This window comes from Odocoileus virginianus, chromosome 24 (genome assembly GCF_023699985.2).
Source record: "Odocoileus virginianus isolate 20LAN1187 ecotype Illinois chromosome 24, Ovbor_1.2, whole genome shotgun sequence".
In the NCBI taxonomy this organism is placed as follows: domain Eukaryota; kingdom Metazoa; phylum Chordata; class Mammalia; order Artiodactyla; family Cervidae; genus Odocoileus; species Odocoileus virginianus.
In genome coordinates this window covers 8,883,655-8,899,345 of record NC_069697.1, presented here as the reverse complement: position 1 = coordinate 8,899,345, position 15,691 = coordinate 8,883,655, and the positions used below count along the sequence as shown (strand labels likewise).

Below are 15,691 nucleotides of genomic sequence, written 5' to 3'. Positions count from 1 at the left end.
ATTACCTGCTATCAAAATGTTAAGATTCACAACACAGAAATAGGGCAACTAATGTCTCTTTGCTTTTGAGAGAAGAGGGGAGGAAAGGAGGGAGAAAGTATTGAATTTATCCTGTTTAATTTCTGTTTATGTGAAAGTGAGAGATTTACATTATCATCACACAGGTACTACAGAGCCAGAAAATGCTTCGCAAAGCACTAGTATGGTAGAACCACATTTGTTACTTCTTTCTAACGAGTAAAGGTGGTTGAACCAATGTTACTAAGCACATTCTTTGATTCAGCTGATCATTTTCCAGAGTAAGACTTTCTGGTCAAAGGAATTATATTCTGGTGCATGGATTTATGTTCTGGTGCAAAGTCCTTATCCCATCATTGACTGGGAGCAAACAGTTCAGGCCTGGCACTGGTCCAACGGACTTTGAGGAGCATTGACAGAACAGTGGACTGAGGTCAACAGACCTGATTTTAAGTAGTCCTCACTCATATTAAGTACACGACAGTAGGAAAACACTTAACATCTCTGGGATTGTATTTTTTAATCTGCAAAAATAAAAGGGTTTGAGTAAATCCTCAATGTTCTTATAAATATCTATTAATTTGTATTGCAGATTTAAATCCCATCTCTATCATTTGCTATGTCACTTCTAATTACAAATATTTAAAACTACATCAGGACTAAAATCTTGTACTACCAAGATATGAAGACTTTTTTCTGAATTTGATTTTGTCTTTAAAAAATGAAAATATATAAATTATCATTGCTGTTGTCTAGTCGCTGTCATGTCCAACTCTTTTGTGACCCCATGGACTGCAGCCCACCAGGTTCCTCTGTCCATGGGATTTCCCAGGCAAAAATACTGGAGTGGGTTGCCATTTCCTTCTCCAGGGGATCTTCCTGACCCAGGGATGAAAGCCTTTAATTAAAGCAAAGCATCCATTCCTTGTAGTCACTTCAAGGATCAAATCCTACAAGGGGAGAAAATTTGCAATAGCCCTAACATCCCAAGAGAGGACACTAAGGCATGGCTCTTGGATCACAGGGTACCAACCACAGTGAGTGCAGACACGGTTTCTTTCAGGAAGCACTTACCATCTGGGCAGTAACATCCATCGAGACAATGGAGATTGCTCCCTAGACACTGCTTCTCAAATGTGCAGGTTGGTGGGCAACAACTGATACAATCCCGGTGGACAAAGCTGTCATCACATTTATCAACTAAAATGGGCAAACAGGTGAGCAGGACGTCAGTGCTACTCAACGCTCTTTGAATAAGATTGCAGTGTTTTTTTTGTCTTTTTTGATTTTTTTATTGAAGTATAGCTGATTTACAATATTGTGTAGGTTTCAGGTGTACGGCACAGTGATTCAGTTATATATATATATAAAATATATGTCATACATAGTTTATATATACAAGTTCTTTTTCAGATTATTTTCCCTTATATATTATATCATAATATTGAGTATGGTTCCCTGTACTATATTGTATGTCCCTATTGGTTATCTACTTTATACCTAGTAGTATGTATATTTTAATCTCAGCCTCCTAGTTTATTTTCCCCCCACCTCTCTTCTCCCCTTGGTTTGTTTTCTGTGTCTGTGAGCCTCTTTCTATTTTGGAAATAAGTTCATTTGTTTCTTTTTATCTTTAGATTCCACATGTATGCATTATCTGTATGGTATTTATCTTAGAATATTACTCAGTCATAAAAAGAATGAAATAATGCTATTTGCAGCAACATATGTGAGAGGTTATCATAATGAGTGAAGAAAGTCAGATAAAGACAAAGATTAGAGTGCTTTAAAAGTATTCAAAGATTTACCAATATTATTGCATCAATAACAAGTCTTTGCAGTTCACTAGTTTTGAACAGTAGGGTAAGTTTTGAGTACTAGGATAAGCCTAAAATTAATAGAAGTACACAGACATGGCTGGAAACTAAGGAAACATACTGCATGCTGGAAAGTCATCTCTCCAATCTTGAATAGGGTAGCCCGCATGGGAACAGGCTCTAGCATACTCAGTGGCCGCTCGACAATAGGTCTCATCATCATGAGTTCTGGAAAGTGAAAAGACAGATCAAAAGTCATACAGGAAATATTGACAGGAACTATGCCATTGAGCTCTTGTTCTGGAGAAATGCTGACTATGTGGTGAATATTCTAATATTAGTTGATGTCAGCTTATGTATATGTATATAATGTATAATAATGCAGAAAACATAGAAACATGGGACCCCAGATTTAAAAGTAAACTGTAAAGACTAAGTAAATTGTTTCATTTAAGTCTTTCAATAATTTGGCCATTTTTCTTTGGACTCAAAGGAGTACCATACTGAAAAAGATTTCTATTTTAATTATGACATTTGTTCTAGAATCTTTTTATTATTTTGCTCCCACACAAAGCATCCCAGACCTTTCAAAATTTAATAAATCCTATCAATATTATTATTAATTAATCCTATTTAATAATTCTATCACAACAAAAACATCAAATATGAAAATGATTTCTAAGATACCATGCTTTTGATAGTTTACATGCTGGAATAAAATCAATACTAATAATAAGCACTTGTGAAGGATTAAATAAATAGCATTTCATTTGAGATTTAAAAGATTTTTAATTCTTTCAGGTTTAAATTACTAAAGCCAGTTACTTTGCTAATGTTGCCAAGAGTGAATAATCCCTAAGTATTTTTTTATAATCACCTTAGAAACTCCCCCAAACAAATATAAGAGGTCAGCCAACTCCCAAAGCAGATTAACAAGGCATCTATAAAATCAACAGTGTTTATAAGGTAGTGGGCTTGTTTTTCAACCCAACTGAAAGTCTAAATAGCTAAATATCTTTACAACCTTAGGAATGTTGTATTTTGTGAACCTTAGCATTTTCAGTATTTCTACTGTAAAAACCACTGATCTCAAATTGCCCTTATCCTGTGTTACTGTAATTGGAGTCGTGCAGATTATCTAGTCCAATTAACTAAGCTTTAGAAGAAAAAAAAGGACTGAAGACTTCAGAAGCATAGAAAATATTCTAAATCTCCAAACAAGTCTCTGAAAAACAGGGTAAGTTAAAACTGTTGAATTCTTAGAAAGATGCTAAATTTATGATTTACTTTAAACATATGCATTTTTCCTACAATTAAGGGAGGCTTTGAAAGCTAATAAAGTAACTGAATATTGGTTTTCCAACATAATGCAACTATTATTCTAATCGTTTATTGTGTCTATGTTACACTAGGAACTGTACTAGGCACTTTACATATGGCATTGCATAAAAACAACAGTTGGGCAACAGATTATTTACTGACAGGAAAATTAGCTTACTTTTCCATTTTGGATGTTAACTTTAATAAGAGATATCACTGCACACCTGTCAGAATGGCTGTTGTCAAAAAAAAAAAAACAAATTGCTGGTGAAGAGGTGGAGAGAAAGGAACTCAAGTGAACTGCTGGTGGGAATGGAAAATGGTGTAGCCACTATGGGAAAGAGAATGAAACTTCCTCAAAAAACTAAAAATAGAATTACCCTACGATCAAGCAGTTCCACTCTTGGGTATGTATCTGAAGAAAGCAAAAGCACTGACTTGAAAAGATACATGCTTATTATCAACGTTCACAGCAGCATTATTTTTTCATCAGTAGAAGGCATTCATTTTTTTCAAGCAAAATTTACCAACATCAGAGCCAGCTTCATGGGAACGCGGCCTGTGCAGTCGGCCCCACAGGCCCTGCCCTCAAACAGGCTGTCGCTCAGCTGGATCCTGCACTCGTTTCACGCTCTGCTAACACTGTCTTGAACGCTTAGCAATTTTTTCTTTAACAAGGGGCCTTGCGTTTTCACTTTGCAATACCCCCTCCCCCCTTGATTTACTACATTATAAACAAATTAACTGACATTCTGACATAATCTAGGCTAAAACACAGTCAACCTACCTGGAATAAGCAGAAGTTAAGAAACTAGGCAAAAGGCAAATTCAGTTCTCCTGAGAATAGTCAGGTTATATGAAATAAGATCAAGCAAAAATTCATACTCCTTACTATGAGCCCTAAGACTCTAGGTAATCTGGATCTAGACCCTGCCTACTTCTCTAACTTCATCTCCTCTCTCTCTTCCATTCATCACGCTCCAGCCACATTTTTTGTGTTCTGTAAACACCCCAAATTTGTTTTGCCATCCTTCCCAGGAGGCACTAAAAATGAAAGTGTTAGTTGCTCAGTCGTGTCTGACTTTGTGACCTCAGGGACTATAGCCTGCCAGGCTCCTCGTCCATGGGATTTTCCTGGCAAGAATACTGGAGTGAGTTGCCACTTCCTTCTCCAAAGGATCTTCCCGACTCAGGGATTGAACACAGATCTTCTGTACTGCAGGCAGTTTTTTTACATCTGAGCCATCAGGGAAGTTAGTAGTAAAGAACTCAACTGACAATACAGGAGACATAATAGATATGAGTTCGATCCCTGGGTTGGGAAGATCCCCTGGAGGAGGGCACGGCAACCCATTCCAGTATTCTTGCCTGGAGAATCCCATGGTCAGAGGACCTGGCAGGCTTCAGTCCAGAGAGTCGCAAAGAGTCGGACATGACTGAAGCGACTTAGCACATAAGCGTTACTTGTAACAGCCAAGATATGGAAGCAACCTAAGTGTCCATCAACAGGTGAATGGATAAAGACCATATTATAAATGGAATATTACACAGTCAAAACAGGGAACACAATTTTGCCATTTGCAGAAACATGGATGGGCCTGAAGGGTATTATGCTTAGTAAGAAAGCAAATACTGTGTGTTTTCACTTATAGGTCAAATTTTTAAAAAACAAAATGAATGAATATAGCAAAAGAAAAACAGACTTACAGAGAACAAAACTAGTGGCTATCAAACTAGTAGGGAGAGGGAGTGGGGTGGGACAAAATAGGAGAAAATAGGGGTTAAGAGGTGCAAACTACTAGGTATAAAATAAACAAGATACAAACATGTAATGTACAGCATAGAGAATATAGTCAATATTTTAAAATAACTCTAAATAGAAAATAATCCATAAACATATGGAATCACTATGTTATATACCTGAAACTAATATAATATTGTAAATCAATTATACTTCACAAAAAATTTTTAAAGTAAAATAAAATAAATTAAAAATAAACATAATAAATTGTTTCTAATGCACCAAGATGTGACATAATGTGACATAATGCTCAGCTCAGAATAGACACTCAGGAAATATGTGTTAAATTGAATTAAAGGCAGAGTGATTATAAGTAACATAATTTCACACTACCTCAAACTTTCCTGTTTGTTTTCACCTTTGGTAAACTTAAACCTCCTAACAACCTACCAGGATTTAATTTCCTATTTTCTTTTATTCAAACAAAAATTAGTCTGGTCTTTCATAACAATGTTTCCATATACCATTTATACTTCTTGGAATACTTAAAAAATAAAAGCATATTAAAAATTTCTTGAGATACTCTCTAACATTCAAGACTGCTAATCACATACATTTGGTAATTTTTTTTCAAATCGAAGTATAATTGATTTACAATGTTGTGTTAGTTTCTGGTGTATAGCAAAGTGATTCAGTTATACATATATACACATTCTTTTGCATTTTCTTTTCCATTATGTTTTATTACAGGATATTGAATACAGTTCCCTGCTCTATTCAGTAGGACTTTGTTCTTTATCTATTTTATATACAGTAGTTTGTATCTGCTAGTCCCAAACTCCTAATTTATCCCTCCCCACAGCTCTTCCCCTTTGGTAACATAAGCTTGTCTTCTATGATTGTCTGTTTCTATTTAATAAATAAGTTAACTTGCATAGTATTTTAGATTTCACATATAAGTGATAGCATATGGTATTTGTCTCTCTCTTTCTGACTTGGCCTGATAATCTCTAGGTTCATCCATGTTGCTGCAAGTGGCATTATTTCATTCTTTTTATGACTGAGTAGTATTTGTATATATAGATATGTCACATCTTCTTTCTTAATTTAGTTTGACTCCAAGGATATTTGCTTTACAATATTGTGTTGGTTTTTGCCATATATCAACATGACTCTGCCACATACATTCATATGTCCCCTTATGCCACATCCTCTTTATCCATTTATCTGTTCATGGACACTTAAATTGTTTCCATATCTTGGCTATTGTTAATAGTGCTGCTATGAATACTGGTGTGCATGCATCTTTTACTTGTTAAATTTTTGAAAAAATAAAGACTTCAATAATGGTAATCTATATTGATGAACATACTATGATGAGTCTCACTGAATTTACTCCCTAGACAACCACCTTTGTATGGTGTTCTTAACCCAGGAGTGAATGCAGGAGCCTGTAACCTTGGTGTGAAAAATATTACATGTTTATTTTCCCTAATTTTCTGTTTATATTTAGCATTTCTTTCAGTTACACACATAGGCAATACATAAGGCAATGTTCTTAGCAGAATCTGTAACTTTATCATCAATATAACTCATGTCTCATTTTTTCATATTTTCATTATTGTTTATACTCTTTTTTTAGTTGGAGTTTCGGTATCAAACTCTCAAAAATTAATAGAATGAATATACAGAAAAGTAGAAGGATATGGTAGGCCTGGAAAACACCATGAACCAATGAAAAATAATTAAGATTATACAATTTTCATACAAAGTAGGATACAAATTCTATTCAAGTTCCCATAGACTATAAACTAGGAGACACTGGAACATATCCAGGGACATAATACAAGATGCCAAACTTTCACGGCCTAAAGGTATTGAAATCATACAGAGTCTGTTCTCTTATCACTGTGGAATTATGTGAGAAATCAATATCAAAAGATATTTGAAAATAACCCACATATTTTGGGGCTTCCCTTGTGGCTCAGCTGGTAAAGAATTTGTCTGCAATGCAGGAGACCTGGGTTTGATCCCAGGGTTGGGAAGATCCCCTGGAGAAGGGAAAGGCTACCCACTCCAGTATTCTGGCCTGGAGAATTCCATGGACTATACAGTCCATGGGGTCGCAAAGAGTCAGACATGACTGAGCAACTATCACCATCATCATCATTATCATCACATATTTTCAAGTGCAATGTGACTATGACCCAGTAAATTCTTAATAGCTGTTAGTACAGCTTATGTTTTACATTTCCCACTACATCCCAACTGCTGAGATAGTAAAGTTATAGAATGGCTTTTGCTCTTCTTTTTGGATAAAAGAATTTCATTATAAATACTAATTATTTCACTTACTTGCAAAGATCATTAACACAGCTGGCAATATATAAATATGGATCAATATATTCATGGCAGCTCAAAAAGGGAAATTGCAAGAGGATCTGACACTTGAAGAAGATTGCCTATGCAGAAAAAGACGGTAGTCACTAGCACATACTAAATGATATGCATGTACTCTCATTTCGTTCTGTTGATCTATTTGCAAGATTCTCTGTTCTTACTAGGAAAGAGAAGGTATGTAGGCTTACAAATTTAAACAACATTTTCTAACTATTTTCATAACGAGCACCACTTTTATGAAGCTCATTGCATTCATCATTTTGGAAGTAAACACAAATTTATTCTTCTTGCATTACATTTCTGGAATTTAATAGCATTTAATTATGTTATATTTACACTAAAAATGCTTAGTGTGAAATATACAAATACAGTTATACGTGTGCTGTATCCAACATGCCAAAGTTTTTCACATCATATTTACCTCAAATGCTGGCATTCCGCTGGAGCAAGGATTTGGAAAATCTGAGGGTGTGGGTACACATTTGGTGTCATCTGCAGTTTGCACCGACCAACTATTTGCAAACACAGCAATGTCTTCTGTATAGTCCTCTATTACACACAAACACACACACACAAGTATGTGTAATAGGATCACTTTCCACAAACACACAGTTCACCAACATAAAATTTCTGGTCAAAAAGCTAAACTCAGTAACTTTATAACTTTATAACCAATGATAGTAGACTATAGAATTGCTTTAGCATAATATCCATAAAAATAAATTGAAAAAGTTTAAGTACCAAATACCACTAATACCCTTGGAGTAGAAAAGGAAGCTCCATTGAAGGAGCATGTGGGAGTGTTGAAAGTGAGTGGCACCACGTGCACACCAGGAAAGTACTAATTAGCCTGCAGTGTATACTGCAAAGAGTAGGAAAATATGCATAAAACTAAAAACATAAGTAAATGTTTGGCATAAAAATTTTCAGACAGCCCTTTCATTCTACTTGACATTAGTCAGAACCTTACTAAAATTGTAGCTCCATTTAGGGGTACCTAGAGCCCTCATGGAGATTTCAGAGAATGGACATACAGACAATGAAAAAATGGAAAAGACAGCTGGAGAAGAGGGGACTAAGAAGTGAATTAATTTCATGTGTCTATACTGAATAGTGTTTCTAAAGATGCTCAGGACAGATGAAGAATCCAGATACCATCCCGGCAGTATTCTGAAGCAAGATTCAGGAGCTAATGTACTGCAGCAACAAGCGGACAGTCGCTGAGAGCACTCGGCCTTCTGTCCGTCCGAGGACAAGTCCAGGGCCTGGCGTGAACATGAATTCTGCCCCACGTTCAGACAAGGGCTGACTCTGAAACCATGATTCCTTAGCAGATCCAAACAAGATGACATCTTGAAGTTTCATCTAACAGCTAGCCTTCATGTCTGAATTAGCTTCTCCACCACTGAGATACACACAGCCACAGGTCTACCGTACAACACAAGTTACTGCACCACGAGAATCAAAAATAACAAGTCAAATGGCTCACTACTCTCAGTTTCTTCCAGATAGGAAGATGTCTACTTACTACTACCAATTGTTGGAAAGATCATGGAAGTTTACCCCTAAGAAAGCTTTGCTCTGTTGGTATAAAATCCCAAACTTTACTGGGGCCTGAAAGACTTTCTTATCTGGCCTCTGCACTTCCCCGACTCCCCACCTCCTCATCCACTCTACCCCGCCCCACCTGTCTTACATCTTCCACTCCTATTCTTGGTCAGCCTACTCCAAGCACTCGGGCTTTACACCATTCTTCACTCATGCTCATTCCCACCCTGTTTCTGCTTTCGCTTTTGCATTTCCTCCTTCAATATCACTCTTCCCCCCAACCTTCCCTCTGCTCTCTCCCTGACTTCACGTGGAATTCTATTCAGTATGACCTCCTCAGAGAAGCTTTCTCCGGCACGTGATCTAGACCCTCTAAACAAACACTGTTCTATCAGTCTCCTTTCCCCCTTTTTTTCCAAGGCTGCCATTGCTCACAAAAAATTGTGCTTTAATTTGTCTCTTTATTTACTTTGCCTTCCACTAAATGAAAGGGGAGAGCTTGTCTAAGCCATCCTATTGCTAGATCCCTAGATTACTATCTTGTATAGAGTGGGTGCTCAAAATATATTTGCTAAATAAGGGCACAAATAAGTACAAGGAAGTTTGCTATGTTTATTAAATAGATTATTAGAATCCTAGATGTTTGGTCCACCTCATTCTCTGATAGTGTTGGAAATGTGTCACACTCAGCAAAGCATAGGTTGGATCTAACATACTTAATTTTTAAAAGGGGAAACTAATGTTCCTTTTAAATACATTTGTAGTCACATTTCATTTCAAAGCACCATCATAAGTTTTTCTTTCAAAGGTCCTTTTGAAAATATGTATTCATTTATTCGGCCGCACTGGGTTTCTGTGCTGCACTCAGGACCTTTGTTGAATCCTGCAGATCTTTCGCTGTAGTGCACAGACACTCTAGTTGTGATGCACCAGCGTAGCTGCCCCACGTGGAGGACCTTAGTTCACCCACTCGGGATCGAATCTGCGCCTCTGCACGGCAAGGTGGATTCTTTTTTTTTTTTTACAAAGTGGATTCTTAATCACCGGACAACCAGGGAAGTCTCCAGCATATTTTAAAGGTCTGACGAATCAAAAATATTTCCTAGAGGCCCACTTTTTTCCGTATTTATACACAAATTTTAATGTAACTAAACAACCTGGGCAATCCTGTAGAGGTCATTTTTATTCCAACTTTTAACCACATATTTAGCTGTTTTTATTACACTGCACTGCATTACTATGAGACTTTAAATTCATACCAACTGGTGGTCCTGGAGCCTGCAAAACTAAAACTAAAATGCTTCATATAAAATGTGCTACAAATGAAGTAATTTATTGTCCATATTGGGACACTTCTGAGAGTGAAAGAGAGACACTATTAATTATTATGCTGGGAAAAACAAGAGAAAATCAGGGGTTCTATGATGTGTGTAGCTAGCTATAGACATGAATTATGGAATAAGAATCTCAACTAGAAAACAAACTTAAATCTTTCTATATCTACAGAAATTCTGAAAAGGCTCGTTTCTTTGTGAAATCATGCCTGAAGAATGCATAGGAATGCACAGAGAAATACAATTTTAATCACTGTTAAGAAACAATGAATTCAGTGGCATTCAGTCAAACTACTGCTCTGCCTCTAAAGATTTATCTAATCAGCAAAGTACAGACTTTGCTGATTAGTTTCAAGGAAATACTAGGCATTTTTTTTTAATTTATTTTTTTTGGAAGGATAATTGCTTTACACAATTTTCTTGTTTTCTGTCAAACCTGAACATGAATCAGCTATAGGTATAGATTTGGGAGATGGGAGGAAGGTTCAAAAGGGAGGGGATATATGAATACTAGGCATCTTTAAGCTAAAGGTAACACAGCTCAACTGCGGACATCTTCTTGCATTATTACAGTATGGAAGAAAATCAAAAGGCAGGTTCTAGCCACATCCTTATAAATTACTGTAAGTTAGTTCTTTAAATCATTCTGCTTTACACTATGTACAGGCATGCCAAGTCACTTCAGTCATGTCCAACTCTTTGCAACCCTATGGACTGTAGCCCACCAGGCTCCTCTGTCCATGAGATTCTCTAGGCAAGAGTACTGGAGTGGGTTGCCATGTCCTCCTCCAGGGAATCTTCCCGACCCAGGGATCGAACCCGCGTCTCCTGTATCTCCTGCATTGGCAGGCGGGTTCTTTACCACTAGGGCCACCTAGGAAGCCTGCTTGACAGTACACACTAAATAAAATTGTGAAAAAGCTGAAATCTCTCTTCCACATACTTTCCAGGATCCTTCTTGCCTACTGCCAGCTCAGCCATAATTCAGTCAAATCTCCTCCTTCTGGTATCCTCCCACAACAACCTGCTAACAGTCCTTTACATGCAGCCCAATGATGTCACTGCGAGCAACCATTCCATGTTCCAGGTTATCAAAGTCTGTCTGACTTTTAACTCAAACCCTAATCTGAATCTCTCTGCCTCTAACAAGAGCAGACGCTATTTTCCATCCACAATTTCTGTACCATGCTCCCTAAACGTCCCCGGGGAAGTTACCCATAGCAGTCTTCTTTAACTCTTTTCTAGCTCTCAATAATACTCATAAAGCTTTGATACAGAAGAAAAAGAAATCAATAATTAACATCTGATTGGTTCTGCCTGGGTCCAAAACCCTACTTCCCAATATAGTCTCAACATGCCAACTTTGCGAACTCTCTCATTTCCAAATACCCAACTGGATGCAAAACACCATTTCAGGATGATCTCTAAGCTGCATATTTGTATTGTACTCACTTTTAAACACTTTGGTTTACATTTTCTCATTAGATCCTCACAATCTGGGAAAGCCTCAGGGTTATTATTATCTCCATTTTTTATGTAAGAAAATTGACTCCTTGAAGCCCTGCTCTTTAGCTACTAGTAAACTAACACTGATGAAGCAGTATCCATACAAGGAAAATGTTAGCATATTAACAAGGGCCTCTTAAAGCAATGTCTTTAGTCAAACATTCTCCTGTTGGCTCCATTATAGGCTTATTGACAGCACTTGGAGATGGCTATAAATTAGCCAGTAATTAACAATAATTAATAATAACAGTAAATAATTAACAGTAATTAACAATAAATAATAGTAAATAATTCAGTAATTAACAATGTGCCACGCCAGGCACTATACTAAATATTTTGCACGGATTATCTCATTTAAACCTTGCAACTCTATGAAGTACACACGACTTGTATACCATTAAACTTAGAAAGTTCAATAAGTGGCAAAGCAGAATTTGATTCCAGAACTCACACTCTAAGTAGGACTTTCATTCCCTTAAAACTCAACATATGGGCAACTCTTCTCATTAATTTTATAATGTAAAACAAAAAATATTATATAGCACTTTTACAGATTAAAGTATATATCTCTCATATTTATCTAGGCATAGCATTGGGAGCGAGTTGGAACTATAACTCAATTCTGATAGCACCATTTGTAAGCCATGTTACATCGGGCACATCACCTTGTGTCCTCATCGTAAAATTAAGAAAATACCACCCACCTTACATGGCTCAGCTGGTAAAGAATCTGCCTCAATGCAGGAGACCTGGGTTCAATTCCTGGGTTGGGAAGATCCCCTGGAGATGGGAAAGGCTACCCACTCCAGTATTCTGGCCTAGAGAATTCCACGGACTGTATAGTCCATGGAGTCACAAAGAGTCGGACATCACTGAGTGACCTTCACTTACATGAATGATGTTGTAAGAGATAGGGATAACGTAGCTATGTGGTCATATTGTTATTGTTGTGTAGTCGCTAAGTCATGTCCAATTTTTTCTGACCTCATGGACTGTAGCCTGCCAGGCTCCTATGTCCAAGGGATTTCCCAGGCAGGAATATTGGAGTGGGTTACCATTTCCTTCTCCAGGGGATCTTCTTGCTCCAGGGACCAAACTCATGTCCTCGGCTTAGCAGGTAGATTCTTGAGCCATCTGGGAAGCCCATGTACTCATATCAACTATTACTATAAATAGTATGAATCTATGTTATGATTATTAATAACACTGTGAGTTACAAATTATTTTAATTCCTATTTTACAGCTGAAGAAACTGAGAATCAGAGAGATTAATTGAGATGCCTCAAGTTATAAAACCTGTAAGACTTAGAACAAGATTCAAAGCCAGGTCCACTGGTACTAAGCACAGCATTCTTTTTTATTACACATTTATATACGGCTTAAATCATGAGTGAGTCCTGTTATTCTCTTATTTTGTTGCCACTGCACACTAGCACCCATACCAAAACAGAACCTATTTTTAATAGCTCACGGAGATTAGTTTCATGACTTAGAATGAAGTTGAGTGAATGATGTGTACATCATCATACATAATCAAAAAAAAAACCTTTCCAAGTTATTTTTCAACTTTTATAAATTCTGCTTACATTTTATTACATTCACAAAACTATTGTGTGGCAGTCATTTAATTTATTCCTATCCAGACTAGAAGCAAAATATGTTTTGCCCAAAAGTAGACAAGTTTGCCCCAAATGGGGCAAAATATAAGCACCAAGAAGGGAGGAGTTTTTGCTTTGCTCCCTGACATATCCCAAGCTCCTACAACAGGGCCAGACACAAAGTAAATGCTCACTTAGTATTCGTTACATGAGTAACACCTGACTTATATTAATTTAACAAATGTAAATTAGCTCATGGATTTCAAGAATGACCAAAAACCTTTTCCTGTTCAAATGTCACTTAAAATCATGTAAGCAGGCAAGTAATAGCTACCATTTTTTACCCAACCTAGAACAAGTTTTGTACCCTTCTGGGTGTATAAACAGAGTGATCAGTGCAGAGAGAAGACCTCAGAGGTACCCACCCATTTCTTCTCCTCCACCTGCTCACCTTGCTGAATGATGAAATCATCAGATTGAATGCCATTGTAGTTTGCACATAGGCCACATGATTTCCCTTTATGGTCCTCAGACAGCTTCAAGTAAATTCCAGATATTCCATCCCAAGCCAATGAAAAACCAAAGGTTGTTTTCACCAGAATATAGTCAGCTAGTTTCTCAATGAAAACCTGTCCAATTGTCTGAGGCAATGTTAAACTTGAAAAACAGAACACAGGCAATCTAATAATTATGATGAAACATCAATTACAGATGATCTATTTCTTTCTTGAAGTGACAGAGAAATAAGAGATAATTATTATTCAAAATTGTTGAATAAACCATGCAATTAGATTTCCCAAGGAAGCACCCTATAGAAAATCTCAACATTTTTGAAATTTTAATATTGAAATAAATGCAGGAAAAATTATACCTATTTCTGCATACTTATTTAGATTTTATACTTAAAGAGAGTTTAAGATCATCTAAAAACGCTGCTCAACAATTTTGAAACTAAGAACAAACAATGCTCAAAGTATGTAAACATGTTGCTTCAGTGGTTATTTTGTTTAATTTTGTTTTAAAACTGGCTAAAAGGAATTAAGACCTCCTATCCTCAAAATATCACCTGGATACAAATCACCATTTTCCCATGAAAAAAGTCTAGGCATCATTAATTATGATTTACAGCTTTAATGCTGCAAAGTATATCTTTAAGAATAAAGATACTTTCCATGCAGTATTGCATAGGGATTATATTCATAATTTTTAAGTTGCATACAATTTGATCTATTTAAGCAAGTGTCACACTGAATAGTTGAACTCCTGATCCAATGTCTAGTCTTTCCACTTTTCACAAACACGTACACATACAAGAGAAGTGAGAGACATAAGAGAACTGAAGAAAACGAAACAGTTAGGCACTTTAAAGCACAGTAAGTCCCCTAGAATGCTTTTTAAAGAACACTGTCCTCCGTCCATCAGAAAGTATTACAGGAAAGAGCAGGTGTTAGTGATTAAGGAAATGAGAGGAAAAAAATCATTTTTACTAAAATAGCCATGCTAACTGAAAATTATAAACAATAAAGTGAGTAAAATGAGAGGTTAGTAGGTAAGTTCATATACTTCTCTCAAAAATTTTGAATTATTGAGTTCCTCTCCAGGAAGTTAACATGGCTACATGAAATAAAAACTATAAGATTAAGAATACTCGTTAACAAAGGGATAGTCCCCAAAGAAACGATTCAAATGTCTGTAATCATTTGCACAAAGATGTTTGCAGATAATTATCTAGCCATAAGATTTCATTTTAAGAATAAGAAAATAACTAAAATTTATACTGGAGAATAAATAAGAAGACTTTCCTGTCATAATCTATACTTATTAAAATTAAAAACACAAGAAATTCATTTTAAATTGAAGGTAAGTTAGTATGAATAATAATAAGAAGAAGAAGTTAGTATGAATAATATTTTTTAAGTTTGCAAGTTTACAAAAGCTATACTTGAGAAAAGTGAGTCATGTTTTATAAAGATATTCCATTGCAATGGGATGTTCACTGCAGGGAGGAGTTCACTGCAAGAGTTGCTCTGTTGTGGGTATTCCTTGGTTTAGTCATTTGTCACATGATCTCTTTCACAGGAAATTTGATTAAGTACACAATTTTTGAAAATAACATAAAAGATGCTAGTAGAGATGAGTGGTGATTCTAAAAATTTGATAATCTCCCATAGATTTAAGAAAAACCCCATGCAACCCAGGCAGGAAACAATAACAATGTAAACTAAAATGAATGCACAGATTCATTCCGAAAATTATTCACAGGTTCATATGTACCAAAACCCTTCATTTCACAGGGGAGGCAACTGAAATCGAGAAAGGTAAAATATGAGGTGCAGAGTCTCACGCATTTGATTTCCTTTTGGTAAACATTTCTCTAGCACCTGCTATGAGATAGGTCTTAGGCCAAGA

General features: G+C 36.3%; 1 protein-coding gene across 1 annotated transcript in view; it reads right to left on the bottom strand.

The window, feature by feature from the left end:
- The window catches only part of OTOGL (otogelin like), a 168,672-nt gene that overhangs the window by 130,712 nt on the left and 22,269 nt on the right, over positions 1-15,691 (bottom strand). The window contains exons 8-12 of the mRNA XM_070454260.1: positions 13,734-13,939; positions 7,718-7,845; positions 7,252-7,358; positions 1,957-2,063; positions 1,093-1,218 (exon numbers count right to left, since the gene is read on the bottom strand). Coding sequence (XP_070310361.1) covers positions 1,093-1,218; positions 1,957-2,063; positions 7,252-7,358; positions 7,718-7,845; positions 13,734-13,939 — 674 coding nt within the window. The remainder of the gene's footprint in view (positions 1-1,092; positions 1,219-1,956; positions 2,064-7,251; positions 7,359-7,717; positions 7,846-13,733; positions 13,940-15,691) is intronic.